This window comes from Streptopelia decaocto, assembly GCF_964273445.1.
Source record: "Streptopelia decaocto genome assembly, chromosome: 17".
NCBI classification, from domain to species: domain Eukaryota; kingdom Metazoa; phylum Chordata; class Aves; order Columbiformes; family Columbidae; genus Streptopelia; species Streptopelia decaocto.
This window is the reverse complement of record NC_138672.1, coordinates 11,910,022-11,930,481: the sequence shown is the minus strand read 5'-3', so window position 1 is coordinate 11,930,481 and position 20,460 is coordinate 11,910,022. Positions and strand designations below refer to the sequence as shown.

Sequence of the window (20,460 nt, the reverse complement as noted above, 5' to 3'; positions counted from 1 at the left end):
AAAAGGTGTGATGTATGCTTTTGAACTAGTTCAAAAGTTCAGGCCAAAAAATAATAGATACAATTTCTAAACAGAATACAAAATGTTACTGTTTGTTATATATTTCAGTGAAGACATTTTTGCAGTGTATTTCGTATTATTGGTTATGTTTTCTTAGGTTAGTAGTTAGCATTGTAAATTATCCTCTTATTAATCTGATTGCATATTGCCTACATCGCAAAAAGATCCTCCCTATCATTTTCTACTATGGATTAGTGCAAATTACGTATTACCACTGCAATTACTTTGTCCAATACGGTTACCGTGAATGTAGCAGAAAACCAAAATGTCTCCCCAAATTCTCCACGGCGTTCCGCTCCAGCTCCTGCTCGTGTTCGCTCAGCCCAGCGCCGGGCGGTGTCCCCGGGGGTCCCGCAGCGCCGGGGGGTCCCGCAGCGCCGGGGGGTCCCCGCTGAGGGGGCACCCGTGGGGCTCTGCCCGCCCATGGCCGCTCTGCTGACGTCATCGGCAGAAATAACAGCAACTTTTCCGCCACACTCCCGCTTTTGGAATTGTTTCGAAGAGCTCAACGGCCCGGTTGTACAGAGGATTTTTAACCGGGCTGGTGTGGCTGCTAGTGCAGGGCTGGTCGGATTTTCAGCAAAAATGCCAGAGTATCTCAGCAGTTTTTAAAAGCATTTTTAGTGGATGACATAACTCAATCATTACTCCATGTCCTGGGCATGTGCTCAGGCCACCCCTCATCCCTGAGTTTCAATCCGTTCTTACGCCGTTTCCTAACGACGCTGCACAAGCACGAGAGCCGGTCTGACACGGAGCACAGGGAGCGGGAGCTGCTGCTCCTCGCAGCTCTGCCGGGTTCGCATGACGAACGACTGCACTGGTGAGCGTAACGACACGGCTCGTGTGCCTCGGTTACCAACATTTAAAAAGAAAGGAAGAAAAATAAAACAGAAAACAAGTAAAATCTTCCTGTTAGCAAACAGTTGTTACCCGTTCTGCATGGAGCAGGATGTGGGAGCTCGAGTCACCTCTGCACGGCAGCTCCTGCCTGCATTCCACAGCCCGCGCTGCGAGAAAAACACCATTCACCAGAACACTGGGCAGTCACTAATAGGAAGCTTTTGTCTTATTTCAAATATAAAATGCCACCACGCTGGGAAACAGCAGCCTCAGCGCGATACTGATGTGCAGGAATGTCCCGGGTCCGGCCAGGGCACCGTGTCCCCGCTGCTGCAGCCCAGCCCGGCAGCGCCAGGACGCGCAGAGCGACCGCGCAGACACCCAGAAACGCGCCGGGTCTTTTCCAACAGCAGCCAGTAACGATGCCAAAACAACGCCTGAGCTGTCCTGAGGAATCTAACAAAACCCCACGTATTGCTCTTTCCTACCCTAAGCAAAACTTAGAATACATTAATGAAAAATTATTAAATAGCAACTCTGATTGTTTGCTGCCCTATCCCTTGAAAAAATGCTCTATTTTACAGCCTTTATTTTCAAAGCTAGAAGAGGAATACGGATATTTCTAGAAATTATATGTACTTCTTACATACGAAATATGTAACCTGAAACACAGCATGTCTTTTTTTAACATCAACGATAACTAGGGCAAATCGTTATGTAACGCTGAGCAAGGAGATAAAAACAAACCAGACAGCACAATCACAAAAAACCTGAAAATATACAAATAGGAAAAAAAAAATATTTATAATTATTAACATTTTCTATCAGGAAGCACTGGGGTACAACAAATAAATTCATTTAAGCAAAGAACTGGAATGTAACTGCTGCAACCCCGTTTGTGATCAACGCTCATTCTGGAGGTTTCAGTTTGTCAGAAAGAAAACTTCTTTTCAAGAAAAAAGAAGAGTCAGCGTAAGGTTGAACGTTTAACGGCCCCGCGGCGGCCGAGCCCCCGTGCAGCCCCCGTGCAGCCCCGGGCTGGCGGGAGCCAGCGCCCGCCGCCGCTGCGCCTCCTCCCCTGAAAACTGCCGTGGAATGTACCTGCCGCCCCCCAAACCTGCCATTTTAGCAAAACAGGTACTTTGCATTAAATCAGGGTGTACTTGTGAAAAAAAATGTGTTGAATTACTTGTATTAAAAGAGTCTAAAATACACACACAGCTTAGATGCTGGTTCCACTGATGTACAATGATATTTTTGTGACCAAATACACTTATTGGGCACCTCTGACCATTTCAAACTGTGCTTGGGCCACTGATCCACCTCCCCAGGATTTATTCGGACACTCCAAGCATAGGTGCAGCTCCAAACAGACAGCTTTAACAACAAAAAAAGGAGGAATGTTTTCACCCTTCCCCCTAACGCGCAACACCCTGATCCGCGGCCGGGCAGGAACCGCGCCTGACCCAGGGAAAGGTTTAAGGTCTGATATCTGACCCATCAGGAGCTTGCTTTCATTAGAAAGACGAGACACCGGTTTGCAAAGATACACACACAGCACTTGATTATAGTCCTGGGAGTTCTGGAGAAATCTGACCTTTAAATTACATTACTATGGACAGCAACATCTATTTAAAGCAAATTTCAGTAACTAAGATATTTAAATAATCTTTATTCTCCCTCTTTTTTTTTTTTTTGTCTCCCCAGAGGTCTGTTAGAGGACCCGGGATAAGAAAAAGCGTGTGATTTACTGATCCTGGTGCTCCCCTGTACCGACCCGGCTCCGTCTGCCCGCTGCAGGGCCAGCTGCTCGGCACAGGCACCGCACCCCGCGCAGCGCCAGCGCTGGAGGGGACGGCACAGCTGCTCGCCCTCCTGCCACGCTCCCCCCGACAGAGCCGCCGGCCGCCCCGCACGGCCCACGCAAACCGCCCGCACCATCAACGGCCGTTCTCACGCTTTAGCTACCACAGGAGAGTATTTCTCCGCATCTAAAAGGCAGCAGACAGAGGCAGCACACAAACAATGCCAGCGCAGGTTCACGTGTTTGCTCTTTGGGGCTAATAAAATTTCAGAGAAAACAAATTCAGATTTAGCGTGTGCCCCCCCTTCCCCGGAGCCGCGGCTGCTGTCAGTCCGCAGGGCACACACAGCAGGTTACCATGTCATGTCACACGAGGTGCTGGGATTCAACAAAGGCTAACATGGTGATATCTTTTTATTGCTCGTCAGCCTGGTTACCCCATTTCCCCCTGTACAATTGGACACCTTGGAAAATAAGGAAAGTTCTGAAGCAGTGACGTGTCTATTTTCAGTCAGAGAAGTATTTTTGTTTTCACAAAGCAATATTCTAGGATCTTGCTGTTTAAGCTGCAAAGCGTTATCCTTTATTTTACAACAACTGAAGACGGGACTTAGTGGGTATATATATATTTTTAACTAAAGTAAATATTTACATTGCCAAATAATGTTTTTTAGGCAGCCTAAAGACTACTCTAAATTCTTTCCTAATTAATAAAAATACCTGAGGTAGTTCTACGTACAGAGGCAGAAGTTTCATCCATCTACAACTATAGCTACCACAGCGAGTTTTATTTTGTGTAGAAGCAAAAGGCAGAGTCCATGGACATGCTCCCTACACAGGGGCACGAGAAAACGCAGCTAATGCTGCAGGCCTGGCCCCGCAAGGGCAGGATCGCAGGATCGCAGCGGCCCCGCGGAGGGGAGCTCCGGGTGATTTTCATGTGAAGCGCCAGGCCCGTGGCAGAGTCTTTGGTAGTGTGCTGGTGAGGGCTGCAGTACGAAATAACACGTTTTGTTGTAATTCCTGAACAGGGGGACATTTATCTGGGCCATTTATACAAGAGTTATAACCCTAACAATATTTATACTCAGCATGCCATGTTAGCATTTACTACCAGTTTCCATGGAGATGGATTTTCATGCTGTAGCTATGAAATGCACATTGTTGCCACTAAGCCACTTCAGGCCTTTCTGGAAGCCTGCTGAATGCCTGACAAAAGTTGATGCAAACCAATAGTTGTTGTTCTTTGTTTGTTGCCAGACTTCTAGCAGAGCCATATTATGTCCTAGTGATTGAAGTGCCCATGTTCGCCCCCCTCCCGGCACAAAAAGGATCCTCAATTTCGGTGACAAGCATGAAGTGGGCTTCTGCAGGGGAGGACAAACACGGCGCGGGGCAGGGGCTCTGTCTCCGCGCAGGGACGCGGCGCGGCGGGAGGCCGCCTCCGACAAAGCCTGACATTTGGGGATAAAGCCTACATAAAATAAAGCGCGGGCAGCGCCCGGGCCGGCAGGGCCGGAGCCAGCGCCGGGCTCCTCCTGCCGCGGAGGCTCGGCCGGCGCCAGTCCCTGCGGCTGGGCCCCGCGGGCACCGCCGCGCCCGCCCGCGCACCCTCCGCGCCCGACGGCGATCGGCGGCAGCGGGAGGGCACCGACGGCGCTGCCGAGCCCTGCTCGGCCGCCCCGGCCCCGCCGCCGGACAGCCCGGCCTGGCCGCCGCGCTCCGCGGGCAGGGCTGCGCCCAGGCGCTCCCCGGGGCTCCCGCCGGCGGCGGCACGGGGCTCGCCCCGGGCGCAAGGGCCTCGCGGGGCGGCTCCGAGCCCAAACAGGCCGCCTTGCTGCCCTCCGACGGCGCCGCAGGGTCCCAGACCGCGGCGGGTCCGAGCGCTGCGGAGCCCGAGGCGGGGGCAGCTCCCTGCGCGGCCCGGGCGCCGTGCCTCGAAGTTTCTCCAGTCCCGCCCGCTGCCGCCCGGGTCCCCGCTCGCCGGGGCTGCCACCCGCGCAGCCGCGGGCCCCGGGGCGGCGTTTCCCCGCTCTGCCATGCTCCGGGCTGCAGCACTGTGGCGGCGACCCGCTCGGAAACACGCTCCGAGCCCGCAGCCCGGGCCGGGGCTGCCCCGCCGCACTCTTACTGTTGGTAGTCCTGCTTGCAGTAGAGCTTTCGGTCCCGGAAGTAGCAGCTGGTGGTGAGCGCTTGCTGACACGCCGCGCACTGCAGGCACTCCTCGTGCCAGGAGGACTCGTTCACCCGCATCAGAAACCGGTCCGAGATGGGCCGCTGGCAGCCCTCGCAGACGGCCTGGTGCTGGCAGTCCGACCCTGCGAACGGCAGACAGCGGCGTGAAGCGCCTGTCCCGGCCCCGCTCCCCCGGCCCGACCCGCTCCCGGCCCCGCTCCCCCGGCCCCGCGGCCGCCGGCGGGCAGCGCGGCCCGGCCAGCCCCGCAGCTCGGCGACATCGCGCTTGACGGCCGCCGCTGAGCTCGCGTCCCGCAAACGTCGGTGAAAAAGTTCCGCGCCCGCCGGCAGCCCGCAGCAGCCCGGGCCGGGTCCGCCGGAGCGCAGCCCCGGTACCGAGCGGAGCACGGCGCTGCCTTTTGGCGCGGCCGAGAGACGAGCGGCAACTCACCCAGCAGCACTCCCAACGTGGCCGGACCCGAGCGCAGAGGGTGGTCTTCCATTTTAATACCGTCCAGCATCTTTGAGCAGTCCGACTGGCCCCGCGTAAAGCAACGTTCCAAGGACTCGGGACCTGTTGCGATGTCCATGGGGCGGGCGGCGGCGCAGCCCGGCGCTCCGGGGCGGCGGGGCAGAGGCGCTGCCGGGCGGCGGGGCCGTCTCAGCCCCGCGTCTGGCCGAGCTCGGGGACACTCTGCGGCCGGGAAGAGGGAGTCGCTTTTATTTTTATCTGGGAGACATGAGGAGCGTTTCCTGCCTGGGCTTCCAGAGACGGGGGGCAGAGGAAGGAGCCGGCGCCGCTGCCCATGGGGGCAGCCCGCGCTACACGGGCGCGCACATGCCGCGCACACGGCGCAGGGCAGCCCGCGGTGTCACCTGCTCGCCGGAGCCCCACGCCCTCCGCGGAGGGCCCTCCCGGGGCCGGGCCGGGCGGAGCGGCGGGGCCGGGCGGGGCGGCGGGGCTTCCCCGGCGCTCCGCAGCCCATGTGCCATGCGGCGTCCCGAGGAGCCGCGCCGTTTAGAGCAGGGGCCGCGGCGGAGGAACACACCCCCCGGCGCCTCACCCCTCCTCAAACTTGCTGACATTTGAACTCCATTGGTGCGCGCCGTATCGCTGCGCCGCGGTGATCCGTCTCCTCGACGTCAAATAGTGCCCTGGCCCCGCCGGGCCCCCGCGGCCCCCGAACCGCGGCGGCGCCCAGAGCGCGGGGCGGGCGGGCTCCGCGCACCCCGGGGCGGCCGGCGCGACCGAGCGGGTGCGGGCAAAGCGGGCCTGGGGCGCGTCCCCGCGGGCCGTGGCCGGGGGAGAGAGCGAGCGCGACCGCCGAGGATCGCGGCGAAGCGGGGCCCCGGCAGCTCCGCTCCGCTCCCGGCCCGACGGCGGCTCCCGGCTCCTGCCCTGCCCGGGGTAGGTAGCAGCGCGCGTCCCCGCTGGGCCGCGAGCAGGTGGCGGCGGGACCGTCCCTCGGGGCAGCCGACGCCGCCGGGGACGCGGGTCTGTCCCGCGGGCAGTGGCGGCGAGACTGGCCCCGGCGAGGGCGCGGGACGGGGCGCGGGGGTCGCAGCGCGCCCTCCTTTCGCTACCGGGCGGCTCCGCACCGTCGCGGCGGGGCCTCCGGCGGGAGGGCCCGGCGGCGCTTGGCGGGCAGCGGCCCCGGGGGAGCGGCCGGCGGCCCGGCCCGAGCAGCGGCCCGAGGACCCAGGACCCTCCCGCGGCGGCCCGGGAGCGATCGGCGGCGGCCTCGATCCCGCTTCCCGAAAAGTGCTCGGGCTGCGCTGCGCTGTTAACGCGCTTAAATCGCTAAAGCGTTTGAACGCGTAGAGGCTCCGTTTGTGTGTGCAGTGCGTGCATTTGCACACAATGTGCGCGTACAGAAACAGCCGTATTTTAACACACTGTGCTCTCTTATTCCGTCTTAGAAAACAAAACAAATGGGAAAAGCGATACCCGCCGGTCTCCCCGTGCTAGAGGGAGAGCGCCTGAAATCCCGCGTCTCGGGCTTTCCTTTCGTTTTTGTTTTTCTGCCGATACCGCTAAAAAAAATCTAAATCCGAGGAAATAAAAATCCAGAAAGGATTCCGTGCGGAGTTTCTTAATGTGACCCATGATATGCTGTGACCCTGCCGAAGGAAGGGAGTTTATTTGGTAATGCTCCCAAAATATTGATATTTAATAAGCAGGACAAGTGTTAACTTGAATTACTTAATGCTTCTTTTTCTGGGTCTTAAGATAAAGCCTTCTTTTTATGCCGTTTTCGTACAGAAACATCGCTGAAAGAAATTAATGATTATGTTTTAGTTAAATATTTTGGAAAAGGTTTTCAGTAATAGAGCTTATTTGATTTTTGTTCTGGACAGTACAAATCTGAAAACCTTTGTAGCTAATGCTGAAAAAATAATATATGATTATTTAATTCTGAGATCAAGATAAAAGCTGCTTAGATTTCAGAGTTCAATCATTGAAGAAAAAGCTTCTCGTTTACATTAATTTTTTATGTTCCCTTCATATTTTCTTGTAAGGATTCAGTGTTTTCCGTCACATAGGGCTTCCATCAAATTATCTTCTACAATTGCAAGGAAAATTAGAGCCTCTCTTTCCGCAGTAGTTTTCATAACTTCTCATTTTAAAATAATAATAAAAAATAAAATAAATAAATTAAAAGCAAACGAGAGCAAGGCTGCGCGGGACAGTGAGAGCGGAGCGGGAGCCTCCCAGACTCGCACCCGCAGCAATAATTCAGTCTTTGTTCGTGGGCTTTTACTCAGAAATATCACACCAAATATTTGTTGCTTCTTGCCATGTGTGGGTACGAACGCTGCACCGGATAATTATTAACTCTGCCTGTTACCCCGAGAACAATTCGATGAGGTGTTACATTCGGTTTATATAGTGCTTTTAACGAAAAACAAAATACAATTAAAACACCCACGCACAAAACCATCACAGAAATAAAACCAAACCAAGACAAACGCAACCCCACCTCCCCGTGGCTTGGTTCTAATTCCCTATTTATTTGCAAGGCAAATCTTTTTGTTTTGAGGTGTTTTGTTTTAATGTTGAGACTCGAGCAAGAAATGCAGCCAGGCACAGTTCCGCGTTTCCTAAATACAACAGGGAAGAACGAAGCACCGGAATAAAGAGCAGAGGGCTGAGCCCGCCGGAGGAGCCTCGGCGGCCGCTGCGCTGTGTGTTCGCGCGAACCGTCCCGCAGTGCCGCTCCGGCGGGACGAGCCGCCCCGCTCCTTCTCCTGCCCGGTGCGTTCGCAAGGCCGTGCCGGGCGCTCCGGGGAGCGCTGCGGGCGCTCGGCGGACAGTGGGCGGCGAGACCCGTCTCCTCCGTGGGGCTGCAGATGCGTGAGGGACAGAACCGCCTTGCTCGTTGTTCGCTCGGGACAGCGCGGCGGGCTCCGGTCTGCTCGACAACGAGAACAGAGGAACTCCCCGCTTTCCCTGCGTAAGCGTGCTGTCTCCGCTCGGGGTGCGCGGCTGCCTGCGCATCCCGGCTCCCTGCATGCGAGCAGCCCTGCCGGGCTCCCCGCGGTCCCGCCGTGCCCCGCCCGCTCCCCCGGCTGCCGCCGGCGCGTCCTTGAGGGATGCCAGGGATGCAAGACGCCCCGAGGCACGGGCTGTTCCGCAGGCTGCGGCGTTTGCTGCCCTGGTGCGGGCCGTACGGTCCAGCCGTGCACTGCGTGCAGCCCCGCGGGGTGCGCTGCCGGATCCGCGGGTCCGGGGTGCACCCCGGCTGGGGAGGTGGTGACCGCGCAGCGCACACGACACGGCCCAGCTCGGCTCAGCCGACCCCGGCCCGGCTCAGTTAGGTCCGGCTCGGCTGACCCCGGCCCAGCTAGGCCCCGCTGCGGCAGGGCCTCGGGCGCAGCCTGCCCCCTGCCGGCGCGCGGTGGCACGGCCGGGGCTCCCGCGGGCTCGGCGGGGCCGGGCCGGGAGCGGGCCGGGGTCAGCAGGGGCGAGCAGCGCCCGCAGGGCCGGGCGGTCCCTGTCCGGCGCCGTGGGTCGGGACACGCGGGAGCGGGGCCGGCCGGCCCGGGTGTTGCCCCGCGGGGAGCCAGCGGCGCTGCGTGCCTCTAGACGGGGCGGACCGCCCTTCCGCCTCGCGTGCGCAGCCCCCGTCCCCAGCTCGTCTGCGGCGCCCCGGCGGCGGGGCACGGGGTAACCCCGAGGGGCAGCCACGGAGGCAGCAGCTCAATTCGTCCTATTTTTCTCCACCCACAGCTGGACTCTGCGCCTCGCTTCCCTGTGGAGCCCCGGTCTTCCCTGCCCGCCAGTGGCCGTCGCCGAAGCATCGCTGCCTGAGAACCCGCCAGCGGCTGGGGGAGCGCGGGGGCACCAGCCCGGCTGCACGGCGGACAGGGCCCGAGCCTGTCGCGGGTGCAGCCGCCGGGGTGGAGACTGGCGGGCGCCCCTCGGGCGACCTCGCTGCCGGCGACGCGCGGAGCTCCCTCCGTGTGCCGGACGCTCTTCAAACAGCTCTGCAGCCGCAGCTCCGACCGAGCGCTCGGCGGCGGTGCCCACCCCGCACTGCCTCCGCGCCGACCTTCCCGGGCCGCCGCCGCTGCAGCGCCCTGCAGACCGGGCAGTCGTGCGGGGGCCGTCACACCGCCCGGCCCCGACGGCCCGGGAGCCCGGGTGAGGAGGCTTCCTGTCCGGGAAGAGCCGCCGCCGGGTGCGCTTGGCGATGACTGATTCTGCCCGCTCTCCCTGCCTCAGAAGGATAAATGTAAGCGAGCTGCAAAGTGTAGTTACTAATAACAATAACAATAAATTACCGGGCTGTTGCTCAGTAGCACAAACAAACGCTTGCCGTGAACCACGCGGAGCCTCCCCGCGCCTCGCAGCCGCCCACCACGGGGTCGGCCGGACCGGCTGCGCCCCGGCCCCAGGGACGGTCCCGGCTTGCCCGGCAGCCTCGTGGAGCAGGTGACCGGGCCGCGCCGGGGTAGACTCGCACCAGGGACCAGGCACGGCCGCTCCACAGCGAGGCCGCCAAGGTGCCCGGCTGGCACGGCCCGCGGGTGGGTGGGCTGGAGCCGGCGGGGTCTGCGGTCCGGTCCCGCCGCGCTTGGTGCCCGCCCGGGGAGCAGGGGAACCCCGCGCTATCCCGGCGGGAACAGGCCAGCAGACCACGGTCGGAGGCAGTGCCGCGTGGAAGGCGGAGAACACCGAGCCGGTATTTTAATTAAGCAGGGTCTCTTTGATATAGGGAGCCTGATGCTATCTCTGCGCGCTGTTCCCTTCACGGCAGCTTTTGGGTAAGAAAATTGCTGAGAAAGCTAGATCACACGGAGTGCCGGAGCCTCTCCGAGCAGCCAGAAAGCCCCGGGGAAAGCGGCGGGTGCGTGTGCGGCGCGCTGGGAGTTCCAGCTCTGCTGTGGAGCGGTGCGCGCTGTGTGCATTTTTGGGGGGCCTGGAGGAACTAGAGTCAATTTACCATGATTAAAGGCACAAGCAAGAAGGCGCCACACATTTGCATACGCCTTCATCTTTCCTAAGTGGATTTTTGAGGGCAGCGCAGCAGACAGAGCTGGGCTCCGCGTCCCCCTCCGCCGGAGGAGCGCCCCGCCGTGCCGCCTCGGGAACTGGAGGTCTTGGACTCCTCGCCGGCCCGAGGGCCTCGGCAGCCGCGGGTCGGGTCTCGGCACCAGGGCCCTGCCGCGGCCGCGCTGCCCTGGAGCGGTGCCGCTCCGCCGCCCGGTCCCCGCTGCGGCGACAGGCGCGGCTCTGCGCTGCCCTCCCTCTGGCCGCGGCCCAGCGGCTCTGCCCGGCGCCGGGCACAACGCGCAGGGGCCGCGCCCGCCAAGAGGACTCCGCTGGCGGCGGGCACCGAGCGCCCCGGCTTCCGGCTCAGCCGCAGCCCCTCCGGCTCCGTGTCTGGGCACGGCCCGTGTTACCAGCGCAGCCCCATCCCTCGCCAGGCCCCCCTGCCCTGAGCCGCACGGCCCAGCCCGGCAGCAGCTGTGCTGCGAGGTGCCCAGCGCAGACGGCCGAGGCCCAGGGGCAGCAGTGGCGGACAGGGACTCGGGTCCCTGCGCAGCCTTTTGGGTCCAGTTCGGACCAAACTCAAGCGCTCTCGCTCCCAATCGGTTCGGCTTCCCGGGGCCCCTGCGCGCCAGGCGCGGGCCGAGACCCGACGGGGCGGCCGAGGCGCTGCTGGCAGAGGCGTGGCGCGCACATGTGTCCCCGCGGCGGCCGGTGCCAGGTGCAGGGCTGGGGGCAGAGTTTACCGCCAGGCTCTGACGGCTCCGCGGGTATCCCAGCCCGGGGCTGGGGGGAGGGAGTTGTCTTTTCCCAGTTCAGGGCAAATACTTTCGTTTCACTGGGAAATTTAACCTCTCCTTGGAGTTGGATCCATTATACGGGTTTAATATCCGCTCTTTTACAGCTCAGTGTTGTAAAGGCAGCAGCCAGGTCTGTGAACTCTGACATGTGCACCCACGGGGGGGCAAGGAGGGGGTTGCCGGCGCGGGGCGCGCCTGCGAGCGCAGCCTTTCATCTGCGGGGCCGCCACACCGGCCCCGCCGGCCGGCAGCGGGAGGGGGCGGCGGCGCTCTCCCCCCGTGTTGCCGGGCCGGGCCCGAAGCGTCCGCGCTCCCGCCTGGTCCTTCGGGTCCCCCGCCGCGGCAACCCAGGGGTTCTGACGAGGCCCCACCGCTCCACCGGTCCCGGGGAACGGGCTGGGCCGGCGCGGCGGAGGCCGTGCCCGAATCGGTGGCCTCCCCCGGGCCGGGACACGGCAGGTGCGGGGGCCGGGAGCGCCAGCTAGGCGCTCCTCGCCGAGGGCTGTCCCTGTCAGCGGTACGCGCTTCCCGCAGACACCCACTCTGGAGAGTCGCCTCTCCCGCACAGGCGTGAACGGGGCGGTGCGTCGGAGGGACGGGAATGGACGAGGCGACCCCGAACTTCCCGCTTTTTTTCCCGCGAAATGGCAGGTGCGTGGGGCGGCCCGGGCGGGGGCACCGGGCCAGCGCTGACCGCGGGTCGGGCCGGGCCCTCGGACATCCGCAGCGGGGCAAGCGGGACCGGCAGAGGCAGCCCGGCCCGGCCCGGCCCCACGGGCACGGCGAGCGCTTGGCGCTGCCGCCAGCGAGCGGTACTGCGGAGCGGCGCCGGGAACCCGGTGCGGACGGCCGCGCCAGGTTGCCCCGCAGGTCCTGGCGCCCGCGGGGCAGCCGCAGGTCACCGTGAGTCCCGCCGTCCCCGAGCATCAGCCGCAGCTCCCGATGCGGGCGGGCTGCCCGTGCCGAGCGGCCCGTCGGGCCGTGGCGACCGCGGGAGCGCCTGTGCGGGGACCGGGTTCCCGCTCCTCGCGAGTGGGGGAGCAGGCTGCTCCTCTGCTTTGACGACGCGCTGCGGGATTTCTATACATTTAATTAAGGAGTGTAAACCCCTTTTTTTTTCGGGGAAAAAAAAAAATAGCATTCCCACAACGAGAATCCTTTCGCCCTGCGGCTGAGCAGCCTCACGGTTACAACTAACGTCTCTCCCCGCCGTGCCGATCGCAGCACGGACCGCGGGCGCTCCGAGCCGTTCTCCGTCGTCCTCCGCGGCGCCGCGGCCGGCGGGGAGTGGTCAAGACGGCGCCGGCTCCCCTCAAAACCGGCTTCATCGCCCGCCCGCGGTTCCGCGCATCCCTTGCTCCCAGGACCGCCTGGGCCGGCGGCGCAGGGTTCGCTGCGCGGAGGGAGCCCCGCCTGTGCCCGCGGCCCTTCCGCGTCTCGCGCGACTGAGCCCCCTCGTCGCGCAGCTGTCCGCACGGGGACAACGCAACGGCCGATGTTTGTCCCGTCCCTGACCAGCCCCGATTGCCCGGAGCCCCGGTGAGGCCGGCGCGGGTGCGTGGGCCAGGTAGGGCGGCGGCCCTGGCCCGGGGCCGCACGGACACGGGGCCGCACGGACACCGGGCCGCCGGCGCGCCCTTTGAGCGTCTTTTGCGCGCCCGCGCAGCGCCGCGCTCCCCGCGGGTGGGCTACGGACAGGAGCCTCCGCCGTATCGGCGCTGCCCCCGGCTCCCCCGTCCTGCCCCGCCATCCCGGGGAGACCGGGCTGGTCCCTTCTCTCTCCGCCCGGGGCATCCGCCGGCGTGGAAAACCAAAGAATTTGGAGAGAAAGACGAGAGGGCTTTGCCTGCAAGACGTTATCACTTTTTACATAAATATATTAATAGTTAGCAATAAATGCAGTAATGCAGCCGGTGGAGAATTGTGTTACATTATTTGATTGAGCTTTTCTGCTGTGACTCTGCTGAACTGACTTTGTAACCAGAAATCAGAAAACGACCACGTAAAATGGGGAAAATCAGAAACCTCTCAAATAGATAGTGCTGCTAACCTCGCCGTTCTGAGCACGCCCTTGAACAGCGGAGCGGATTGCTGCTTTCTGGTTTGTATTAGTGATTATTGCACTGTCATTAAAGAATGCAGGGGTGGAAATATTTGCTTCGGGACTTAAGCTCACGCGGTACAACAAGAGGGAAGCAAAACGCCGAAGTGTGCGTGCGGCATAGAAAGAATAACGCTCAACAAACTCTAAGAATACCCGAAAGCAGGAGACCCTGAGTGGGGAGGACTCGGCGCTCCCTGCTCCGCCGAGAGCCCGGCGCTGCGGAGCTGCTCTGCCTCCGCTTCAGATCCATCTTGGCTACAGGCTCTGCTCCCCAGCTCCCTCACGCACACGCCTGGCAGCTTGTCATGCAGAGTGCCTGCGTGATGTAATTCCCCAGCATGACTATTCTCACCTGATGCCAACTGATCGCTCTGAAGATGCGCACGAAGCTGCAGGCTCTTCTGGCAGCATTTTCTCGCCCTCTCTGCTTCTCTTGCATGGCGTTTCTGTCTGCCACGCCGGGTGCTGGCAAGGCACGACCCGGAGCAGCCCCCGGGGGTCTCGGGGGCTCCATCGCCCGCAGTGGGGCTGTCCCGCCGCTGCCGCAGCCCCCGCCGTGCGGGACACCGGCGGCACGGAACAACACGCTATTTTTGTCTCCCGTTAACAATAAGCACAAAGCTTACTATTTCTAGTTAGCTTGGAACGTGAGTTTATATAAACTCAGCTGTGGCATCTGACTGAAGAAGAATCCATTCTAAAGGTGTTTTCCTTAAAGAAATCCTCTGATCCCGGGGCTCAGAGGTTATCACGAACAATAAACACTTTCACCCTCAGCCTCCTTTAGACAATGACAGACGAGCCAATTTGGCACTCCTCCCCGCACTACAGATTTGCTCCTCTAATTATTTTAGCATTTTTATTTTGGGTCAGAATAAGAGATTTGCATTATTTTCACTGGATTCCTGGTGCCCGGTTTTGCCTCTATTGCACGTTGAGGTGTCCTGGACCTCACATGAGGAGGACGGAGGAGAACGGTCAAAGGGAGATGGAGACGGTTCGACCGCTTCTGGCCCCAGCCTCGGCTTTACTCTTCCCGCAGAGATCCCCCGGGTATCTCTGAAGTTCAATATTTGCATAATGCGGGGAGGAAAACTGTTCCCTAAGAACAATCCGATAAACGTGTACCGAAAGAGTCGCATTTAGCAACAGCTCCGGAGCACCCTTTCAACCCGGGTGAAAAGGGGCTACAAAGCAGATAGCTGGAACACGGGATGGAGAATTTCCAAGTCTCATTTTCAATGGGACTCCTGCAAACGTAAACGCGTTTGGTTGCAATCTCGGTCACGCAAAAGCTTGGGGGGCAGCATGCCGCCCCCGACAACCATCTGACGCTTTTGAAGCAGCGACTTTTATAGCATAAATTCTGATTTGTCCATTTCACACAAGACCGAGAGTTAAACTCTCGTTCAATCCGTAGCATTTTTAAGCTCGATTAAAAAAAAAAAAACAAAACCCAAACAAACAAAGAAAAGAAACCCCAACCAAACAAAAACCAGCCGAACAAACAAATCCCCAAACAAACAAAAAAATGAAACCCAACGAAACAGAACACCCCCCACCCCCAGGCTCAAGCAGCTAGTCATATAAACTCATCGATAAATGCATTTCCATGTCTGATTTGGGCTGCAACGGTATGATTAGAGTAACGGGGCTGTTAGAGCAGCACAGTCGCGCAGCCCCGCCATAGGCGAGCTCTGCACCGTCCAGAGCGCCCGCTCAGGACCCCGGCCCCGCTCAGCCGGGCTCAGAGCTGCGCTCAACGAGGCGAGTTAAGGAGAAAAGAGAATAGAAAGGAAAGAGAGCGGCGGCCTCGCCTCTCGCTCCCTGTGCGGGCTCTGCGCGCTTTCCCAGCGGAGCTCCCGGGTCCCCCGACCCGGCGATGCGGGACCCCCGGCAGCCCCGCACCTCTGCAGCCCCGGCTCAGCCCCACGCCGGCTGCGGAGCCAGGATCGGCTGGGACAGACACTCAGACTCAGATTCTTAAATACTAACAGCACACGAGCGCCCAGGTCTTAATTTTTACTAGTGTCAAGGAATAAACCCATTGCTCATAAAAGCGGGGGAAGACTGAGAATGTTGATGTGTTGTTATACCGGTTTTTTACATGACAGGTTATAAGATTACTCAGGAGGCCAATACAGCACGTTAAAGGGGCTCTCACGTCCCGTTTTCCTCAGCTGTGAAAGTTGGTGAAGTGATAGGATTAGGGGTCATACACATTTAGAGTCCTGTATCACTTGGAGGAATTTCACAGCAGAACATAAGTAAGAAACCTCAATTAGCTGATTTCAAGCTATCATCATAGACTGGACAGCATGCAGTATGTTTAAAATGTTGTGTCTAATGCCTTTTATTCTAGAGATTATTTTCCTTGGCTTTGTGTGAGAAAAAGGAGCTGCAATCAAAGATTCTAAGAAAAAGTGCGGTTCATTAGTAAACTATGATATCAAGATATTAATAAGATTCATTAATGTAAGATATTGATAAGGTATCAAAATGCTGCTGTTAAAATGGAAAAAGGCAGTTGTGAAACCTGTAAGATTTCAAAGTTCCAAGTTGAATTGGCCAGAAAAGATGGAGAAGTGTTGCACACCGTTAACGTTTCGTTGTGAACGCCGAGGGCGCCTCTGTTGCCAGAGCAGCCGCCGCTCGCTGCCGTTGGTTTCAAACAGCTCCGGTCCGTCCCCACTGGCCGCGGTGACCCTGGGACCCCAGCGCTGTCCCCGTGCCCCGGGCAGGGACGGGCTGGAACTGCCCCAGCTGGGGCGCTAAGGGCTGGGGAGGGACGGACAACGGGACGTACGGGGGCAAGAGATGGCAAAGATGAAGAGGAACTTTCAGGATAATGTTTTGTTTCCTTTTGGCAGGTGAAAGACATACAAAGCAGTTGTTGGTGGCTAAACAGAGTTCTCAGCGCTCTGAGATGCACGACTGAAAACACTGCGTGTCCATCAGCAAGAATAAGTGCTTCTAAAATATAATTACCTTGGAAAAAAAAGCATTTTAATTTCAATTACAATTGTTCTATGAGAGACAGATGTGAACTGCTAAAATGTTTATAACGTGGCTTAACAGTAAAAAAACCCAAATATTAATGAAATGTGTTTCACTGATGGGATTTGATTGGCATACTGTATTAATTACAGGCCTTTCACCTTTGAAACTGCTGTTCTAATCCTGTCAGTACCCAGGGAAAACAATTTAAAGCTTGTTTAAATATTCTAAAATGATATAGAATCATACAGGCATCACAAAAAAAAAATATAGAATTTCAGCCTTAGTTGCCTTAAAAAGGAGCATCTGCCAACATACGTGTTCTGGTTATCATTCTACAACATCAGTACACCTAGAATATTTACAGACACTACTATGCGCAAATAATATCTGCTGGACCCACAACTTGGAATGGAAATCCAAACGGTAACCGAGTCTCTCCCGCCACGGCCGAGCCCGGCGCGTCCCCAGCAGGTGGAGACGGGAGCGCCGGCGCCTCCGGTCCCACGCGCCTATAAAGCACCAAGGAAGGGCAGCCCATTCAGGAGCCTAAGCCCGGGTGTGCAAAACCCATCACTTGGCTTTACAAATAGAAGAGCAGTTTAAAAGCCATGGATCTTAAACCATCCTTTATTTTTATTCCTAGTGGCCAAAGCAGAGGCTCCTGCCTGATCACATTTGTAAGTTTTTCTTTGCAGGCAGAAGAACCAACTCTCTCAGCCTCAGAGGCGAAGCATTATTGGGGATGTGCCTGTACCCACAGAAAAGCCGAATTTCTCTCAACCCAACATCCACAGATTCAGCACAGCCTGAGATGGGACACAGAGCCCCCACCCGCACCTGCAGCGCAGCAGCCGGGGCGCGCGGCCCCGCAGGAACGCCGGCCCAGCCGCGGCACCGCACGGCCCCGCGGCACCGCACGCACGGCAGGGCCTGTCCCCGCGGCACCGCACGGCCCCGCGGCACCGCACGCACGGCAGGGCCTGTCCCCGCGGCACCGCACGGCCCCGCGGCACCGCACGCACGGCAGGGCCTGTCCCCGCGGCACCGCACGGCCCCGCGGCACCGCACGCACGGCAGGGCCTGTCCCCGCGGCACCGCACGGCCCCGCGGCACCGCACGCACGGCAGGGCCTGTCCCCGCGGCGCCGGGCGAGAGCCGCCGCTGCTCCGCGTGGCACCTGCAGCTGGCACCGCCGAGGGGACAGCGGGAGGACACTGTGGCAGAGCGCTGTAACCCTCTCCACAAGTAGGAAATGGAAATGAAGAGAAAATACGCCATTTATTTAGAGCCCAGAGCCCTTAAGCACAAAGAAACTCTTTGGCCCTTAAGCTTCTATCAAGCTAATGTTGGGTACCTGATGCCCAAGAAGCAGCAGAATGAACCAGCACCACTAACGGGCACCACTCGCTGGTGCTGCTCACACACATGGGCGACAAGCAGCACAAGCAGCCAAAGTCCTGCAGTAACCCACTCCTCAAGCCCTCAGCCCTCTCCCTGCTGGGCTGGGGATGGCGTCCCATGGAAGGGACCTCACAGGTGACATCAGCCGCCTGCTGAGAAATCCGGCGCAGGACCTAAAGTGAGGAGCATAACCTATGGGCTGGTTTAGGTACCCAAAGATAATGAGTTTGCAAGTAATAAGGATGGGATTTTCTCCGCAGCAGGAACACTAGCATCCAAAGCACCATAACGCAGTAAGCAACTTAGCCCCTCTGTCAAAATGGGAGTGGAAAGAAAAAAAAATAATATGAAAATATTTCAAATTCTAAACCCCATTTTAGTGTATTCTACATGTCCTGTGGCAGTGTGTTTGATGTGATTTGGATAGATCTCCACTAGCACATCAAAGTTTATTGACCTTGAAAAAATGGATGCATCACTGACGATAGAAGACTCGGTGTTAGACTATCAATGCACATTTCATTTGATCTCTGTCTTAAATACAAGTCAGACCTTTGGACTCCATACAGAGTTGGACTTTAGCCTTTTCCTGTAATTATTTGGCGTCTTGTTAACATTTTATGAGCATGTCTGTTTAAATAAACTTATTTGATGTGCATTTATTTTGGCTGTAGCCAGCTGTATAGGATGGATGTGCTTCCCTCTTCATCTTTTAAAAGGAATCAAAATAAAGCTGAACAATGGAACTGCAAGGGGAGTAAATTTAAATACAGTGTTTGTTTCATTTAACAACAACACAATACAGTTGAAATCAAACAGACCTGACAACATTATTTATGAGGATTTAATATTTACATGCTAAGTATAGAACATTTGGATAATTACAACTGTAAAGCATCGGTTTGTTTGCCAGTTGCATTGACTGACACATCTGAGCGCTGCAGGAATAATTTGTTTGCAGTAGTGGACTGTAAAAAAGGCTGGAGCTTCAGAGGGCTTTTTAGTACCCCACTTCTACTCCTTTTATTCACCTTCCGAATACTTTTAGAGAAACAGAATGTCTTCAGAAATTTTACTTCTTTGCATGAAAAGATCTTACGTATTCGCAGGTGTCTGTTCTCTGTATTGCAGCACGCACAGCCGCCTCCGGGGCTCCCCCGGGCTCCTGTCTGATGTTTTCATATGGTCAATATGTTAAAACGACAGTGCTGTTGGGAAGGTATAGTAAAACCAAATCACCATCATGAGGTTGGAAAAGATCATCAGACATCACAAAATGTGACAGAACTGATGGATGACCTTGGGGTGTAAGTTTGCATATGAGCACCTTTAATGACGGAAGCAGTGTTAGGAGTTTTCAGGTTGACGTGCCTGCGCCTGAGCCTGCGCAGCAGGGTGTGCTGAGCCCACCGCCTGCATCCCCACGGTGGATGACGCGTTCCCACTCCCCCACCCCGGTCGGTTCACGCTGGAGGTCCCCAGAGCGAGCTTGTGCAACCCACTGCAGAAAATCAGTGTCACCTTCCACGCAGCCCCTGCCGTGGCCATGGAGAAGGCAGCTTCCCCAGGGAAGCCCCGTGACCGCGGGTGATGCCCCAGCACTGCATTGGCTCTCTGAACCTGCTTCCCAGCCTTGTCACATCGAGTGCATCCTCTGAGATGCTGAGGACAATTAATGCCCAGCTGAATAACTCTCCAGGGCTCACTGAAGAGCAATGAATATTCCAGTGCTCAGAACCCTATTGCCACCCTCACAGATTACTCCCCTCATGTCTCACTTCCCAGAAAAATAACACAACTGCCCTCTGCCCTGTACACTTGGTCCCCCAGGCTAAACTGCTTCCCAGTCTTTACTTTCCAAAAGTCACTGTTTTCCACCGGGTATCGTGCTGGCAGAGCTACACGTAACTATTGCCTGTATTACTTTCAAAGCATCAGGAACTCAACGAGAGACTTTTCTAAGCGGGTCAAACGGAGAGCGAAACCTGCACGGTGGGAGAAACGCTCCAACACCCAACCCTTTCTTTTCTCCCTTAGCTCCATCTACCGACCTCACAGCAGATTGCAGACACTGGCAGAGCGCTGCACATACCAGACATGCTCTGCCTTCCATCGATAATCATTTTAAGGTTAATTCTTCAAGAGATTAGAAAAACACTACTATCAGGCAAAAGACAAGTGCTTGTGTATGTTTACCCCGCAGGGTTTTTACATCAGAAGTGTGAAGTGAATTACAGGGTACAATAACCCAGAGGAAAGTTAGCTGCTGCTTGGTGAAAAACATTTTGGAGCCAGTTCAATAACCCACTATGAGACCACACATCAGAGCTGTATTTATTTAGGGAGCCAACTGAAATGGAGCCTCCGAGGAGGAGCCGACATCAGAGCCGAGATGCAGCCGAGATGCAGCTGAGATGCCGCCGAGATGCTGCTGAGATGCAGGAGGGCGGCGCGGGGCGCGCGGGGCCGGGCCGCGGGGTTGGGGCAGCCTGGCTGCTCAGGCCCTGGGTGATGCTCCGGCTGGGATCGGCTCTGCCCTCTCAAGTGCCGGCACCCCGGCTGCCTCTGGGCTCTTGTGGGTCTCTTCTGCCTTTTGCTAAGGGTGCCACCCCCCGAGGAGCCGCGTGCCCTCCTCGCACCGCCCGGCACACAGGTGAGAGCGTTTCCCATTTGGGATAGCGGCGGCGTTACCTCCCTGGTCTGTGCTGCACGGTGTTCTAAGCTCGTTTTTACCAGAGGAAAAAAAGAAAATCAAATTTGAAAAGCGTGTTATCATTTA

General features: G+C 57.9%; 1 protein-coding gene across 2 annotated transcripts in view; it reads right to left on the bottom strand.

The window, feature by feature from the left end:
- LMX1B (LIM homeobox transcription factor 1 beta) overlaps positions 1-5,472 on the bottom strand; it is a gene marked incomplete at its 5' end in the record, with an annotated part of 84,600 nt that extends 79,128 nt beyond the window's left edge. For both annotated transcript variants that reach the window (XM_082067986.1, XM_082067987.1), the window contains 2 exons: positions 4,839-5,025; positions 5,334-5,472. In XM_082067986.1, the coding sequence (XP_081924112.1) occupies positions 4,839-5,025; positions 5,334-5,472 (326 nt within the window). The remainder of the gene's footprint in view (positions 1-4,838; positions 5,026-5,333) is intronic.
- Positions 5,473-20,460: the final 14,988 nt, after the last annotated feature.